Source organism: Merops nubicus, unplaced genomic scaffold (genome assembly GCF_000691845.1).
Source record: "Merops nubicus isolate BGI_N331 unplaced genomic scaffold, ASM69184v1 scaffold20384, whole genome shotgun sequence".
Lineage (NCBI taxonomy): Eukaryota > Metazoa > Chordata > Aves > Coraciiformes > Meropidae > Merops > Merops nubicus.
Window position 1 is genome coordinate 1 of NW_008602507.1, and position 5,005 is coordinate 5,005.

Consider the following 5,005-nt stretch of genomic DNA (forward strand, 5'->3'; position numbering starts at 1 on the left):
CAATAAAAGTGGTTTAAACCACTACACTTACTATTCTTCATGAGGAAGGTTGTCCGCGACCCCTTGTTTTTTTTCAGTTACCCCATTTCAGCAGGTAGTGCTGGCTTGCTCAGGGACCGTTTCAGTAGATCAGACACATTAGCCAAGTTCTAAAATACCTCTCTGCACCATACACTACCTAAGTATAATAATCCTTTAATCTGTCCACTGCATGACATCTGGACAGTTATTTGACATAATAGCTCATGTTGATTGCGCATATCAGAATATCCTGAGAGAAAAGAGAAGTGCCCAAGAGATGAGGATTTAGGAAGATGTCTGTGAGGCAGTGAGTTGAATCAAGGGAGATCTATCTGCATGTGGCAGGTGAGCAACCTGGCCACCAATGTTGCTGTGTAAAGACTTTCTCTGCGAACAATATTATCCTGAAATAAGCACAACACAGAACAGGAAGGGGAAGATAAACCACCAGGATCCAAGTTACTGAAGCACATTAATATTTACTCGATATCTCTTTATACCCTCCAGTCAGCACGACAGATGTAGTGGTGTTTTAAGACATTATCATTCATTGAAAAAGGCAAAAAAGATAGTCTTTCCCTGCCTCCCATCCCCGGTAATCTCAGATGTTCGCCGTGCATGCCGGGGGGAGGAGGTGGAGAGCCGAGCACTGGTGGGAGAAGAATGCAATTATCCCAAAGCCTCCTGACGGGCATCCACTTCTTCCTTCCAGCTTAGCTGCTCTGACCACAGGCTGGGGGCTCATGGGACGTGGACCAGATTGAAAAAGTGGAAGCAGACAGATGGTTATTTGTAATCATCATGTAAATGTAAATCCCATAAAAATGTTTTCTTTCTAAGGACCTGAAAGCTGTTGTAGTGGAAAGCAGGATTAAGACATGGATATCTGACCTAGAATAATTTTGACCCTGCCACCTTCCCTCCTACCCCATAAACGTCCTGGTTTTATCTCTGCTTCCTTTAAACAAATTGCTGGAGCCTCAGTCGAGGAAATTAATTCCATTTCCATATGATTCCCTGAGTTTATGAGCATCAGTTTGACCGAGGCCTGGATGTTGGCCTAAGCTGACAGGTGCTGGTGAGCAGTTGCTGTGGTAGCGAGGACTTCTTTTTTCCAGCAGTGCCTGTGAGTGTTTGCCTGGGCAGTACCCTTGCTGGATGTGCTTGCTGTCCGGGGTTGTGCTCAGTGGGTACCTTTAAGTGCCTGTACGGGACTTCGCCTGCTTAAAGAGCGATGTGACAGCTCACGGGCATCTATCTGGTCTGAGCAGCATCAGCTCCTTCGAACTACAAAGAGACCAGTCAAACTTTAATTAACTTGCGTGTGCAGCACCATTGCTGGCTGCATGCACGACTTAGCTGTCCTTTCCAGCTCTCCTGTCCTTCAGTGCCTTTCCAGACAGTGAGGTGTAGCCATCCGAAAGCTTTTGCCCTTCTGAGGCTTTGCTTCATGAAACCTCGTGAGGATGTTTGCGCTGCTGTTGGGCTGGCAGAGGGGAGCAGCTGCCCTCTCCATTGCCATCGCTCTGAGGAGACCAGGTGCACTGTGGTCCCTGCATGGGTCCCATCCCAGGATGGGTTGCAGGAGATCTTCCTCTTCAGCATCCCTTCTTAAATATAGGGTAAAACCCATGCAAGCACAGAGGTAGCTATGTAATTTGTGTTAAGCTTGAAATAAGGCAAAATAAAAAAACAGGATGACAAAAAGGATCCTCGTGGCAATGCTTCATCGCTTGTGTCGAATTTTTGAAACACTAGGATTTATGCACTGTCAAGAGGGCCTTGAAGAGGGCTGGCTTCTCAAGTGAACAAAAGCCATTCCCCAGCCAGTGTGTGGAGGTGATCTGCTCAGGCACACTAATAGTTATTTGGAAGTACCCAGCAATTGTGAATAATTGGCTGAGGAATATTCTGCAGCTCTCAGCCATTTTTCTGTTTTCACAGATGATTGTGCCATTAGATATGGTGAATGCACTAAGCTGTGCTGCAACTTCTCAATTTACTGTGCTAATAAGTGTGAATTCAACTTCCCGTTGATGCTCCTTACTTCTTTCTGTGGCTTTTTGTGCTGCTGGGATGGCACAGCTGAGCTTGCCAGCTTGTACTCTGGTCTCCTCTGTATGTGCCCTTCCTCTTCCCTGCACCCATCCCTCAGGGTGATGTTTGGATGTGCTGGGTTGGCTGTGCTAATCAGAGTAATATTTGTGCTTTGTATCATCATTATATGCATTAAAAGCATTGAATCACAGGGATAGCAGACCAGTCCCTCTGGTTTTTACATTTTTTCCCTCTCTGCTGTTATTCTTACTCTTTTCCTCCCTTTACCTGCCATTTTGTTTTCACTCTCCCCAAACTTACAGTGTTCTCCCTCTTCCTCTCTGAGCTTTCTCTCTTTAATTTGTATTCCACACATTTCCTTTATCTTTATCTTTCTATCCCTGCTTTATTTTTTCCCTATTTCATTCTTCTCCAACCATGTTTTGTTTTTCTCCAAAACATAGAATGCTTTAGTTGAAAATGGTGAGATATATCTATTCAAGATTCGCATATGTGCTGAGGTACAGAGGAAGATTAAGTAGACCCCATAGCATCAATTTTGTCTTCCATTCAAGTCAGTAAGACTTGGGTAAAGGAATGTGATAAAATCAAATCACCTCTTAGCCTCATACTCTGAGGCTGATTGGAACCTTACACAGTTGCTGGGATGATTCAGAGAAAGTTAATGTAATTTGTTGTGTATCACCCCAAGAAACTGTGTTTGTCAGCTTCATGTAGCAGTGTGAAATGTTCAAGGAAAATGCTTTCCTTAATAGTGGTGCCAAGAATTAGGAGTCAGGAGTATAAAGTCATTATGTTGTGGGATCTGCTGATTTTCTGGGGATTTTCCACTGATGGATTTGCACTGAAGTTCTGTAATTGTGCAAAGTATCAAGCCAATAACAATTGATATTTATTTTGTGTGTAAGAATAATGGAAGAATTTGATGCTTATCCATAGTCCAGTTATATGAAAGAGGGCATAGTGTCACCTAGAAGTATTTTTTCTTCCTGTTTATCATAGGGATCACAGACACATGGAGATGCTTGTTAAAATAGGTGATTTTGTAACAGGTTTGGGGTTTTTGTGTTTTTTTTTGTTTGGTTGGTTGGTTGGTTTTGTTTGTTTGTTTGTTTTTTGATTCTTTCACTGAAACTGCTGTAGTATTATCTTTCTTGGCTTTGTGAAGTGTTGTAATGCCAAATAGTCAACAGCCCATGATCTTCAGCACGCTGTTTCTGTGTTGTGCATTGCCTAAGTTATTTTTTCCATTTGGTCTTGAAGCTTTATAAATTCTATTTCTGTCAATTTGATAATTGTGAATCAAAAGTGTAAGAGTGATTTCTATTAATTGGAAATATTTTGAGGTTGGGTCTTTTGTTTTCTGTTGGAAAAAATGTATCAACGGGGTGTGTCACCTAAGAAGACTGAGTTCTTGCCAGAGCTGCGTTTGTTACCAGTTCATCCCGTCACTTCTATTTTATGCTCCAAGAGCAAGACCTAAATAATCACTCTTTTTTGTGTTACAAAAGGAATTAACTTCCAATTAATTTCGTCCTTCCTCTGGGATCCACCTGTGTATTCCAAAATGGGGAACAATAAAAGTTACCTTATATGTCATTTTGAGTGCCACATGTATACAGGCTGCTCACCTCAGCCCATTCTGAGACCAATTCTTATATGTATTAATCATATTTTCTTCTGGCTTATTACAGAACAGAAAAATATTCAGTTCCAAATGTTAACATGGGGCACATTTTATTAACATTGAAAGCAGTAAATTATCTCTGCTTATGAAATGAGACTGAGCAATTTCTGCTGAACTCTTCCTGACTGGCCCCTTCACTAGGATACAGTGTTTTCTAATTTCTCAGAGGGCCCTGGTTCCATTAAGGGCGAGAACTGTTTTAAAGCTGTAATGAAAGACATACGTAGCTGAAATTCAAGGAGGGGAAATGCCCTAAATTCTATTTCAGTAGCTCATCTAGAGCTATTTTCAGTTTTATGTTTATAAGAATGTCAATTAACCTAGAGACTAGGACACACATGGAAGAATAATGATGAAGTGGATATAATTTTAACACGCTGAAGCCAGCTAGATGGACCTAATCCTTCTTTATAAAAGCTTGATTTACATAAGAGGTTGGCCTATGTTGCCTAATTTAGTCCTCAAACAGCTTGGTGGTTTAAATGCTCTTTCCTTTCAATGTTGTGGGACAGCACCGGTCAAAGTTGCAAGAATATTAAAGCAAAAAAAAGCCATAAATAAACGGAAGAAATAAATAATGTAGAAACACACTGCCATCAGCTTGATTTCTCTGACACCTTTCAGAACTGTTGATCACTTTGACATGTATTTGGGGATAACAGTAACACTGCTACTAATAATGCCTGTAATCAAGGTGTAACTGCAATTCAGTATCAGTTGTGTCACTTCTTTACCTTGCTTATGCTGAAGTTAGAGATTCAGGTAAACCAGGTATTTAGCTAAGCAGTGCTACATGTCTTTCTAATTTAAATGCAGAGCAGTGGTCTTATCTGGAGAAAAAGCAAGGGAAAAAAAAATCCCTGTATATGAAATCTGCCTCCTTCGGACGAAAGGTCATGCCTCACTAACTTCTTTTATGAGATCTTGCATAATCTGTATAAGATGCAAAGTCATCATCTAATAACAGCTGGCAGGTTTTGGTTTGTTTGCTTAATATTATGTCTGTCTGCATGTATTTTTTTTTTCCCCCTACTTACAATTTCATCACTTGTAGTAAGTTTTTTCTTCTTTCCCTTATTTATTGCATTAGTGCTACGGGATGACTTCCGCCAAAACCCTACTGATGTTGTGGTGGCAGCTGGAGAGCCTGCCATATTGGAGTGCCAGCCACCTCGTGGACACCCTGAGCCTACCATCTACTGGAAGAAAGATAAAGTCCGTATTGATGACAGGGAAGAG

The 5,005-nt window shown here is 41.3% G+C and overlaps 1 protein-coding gene across 1 annotated transcript in view; it reads left to right on the plus strand.

The window, feature by feature from the left end:
• Positions 1-4,856: 4,856 nt before the first annotated feature.
• The window catches only part of LOC103771108 (roundabout homolog 2-like), a gene marked incomplete at both ends in the record, with an annotated part of 25,840 nt that continues 25,691 nt past the window's right edge, over positions 4,857-5,005 (plus strand). The window contains one exon of the mRNA XM_008938396.1: positions 4,857-5,005. This exon is cut by the window's right edge and continues 4 nt beyond it. Coding sequence (XP_008936644.1) covers positions 4,857-5,005 — 149 coding nt within the window.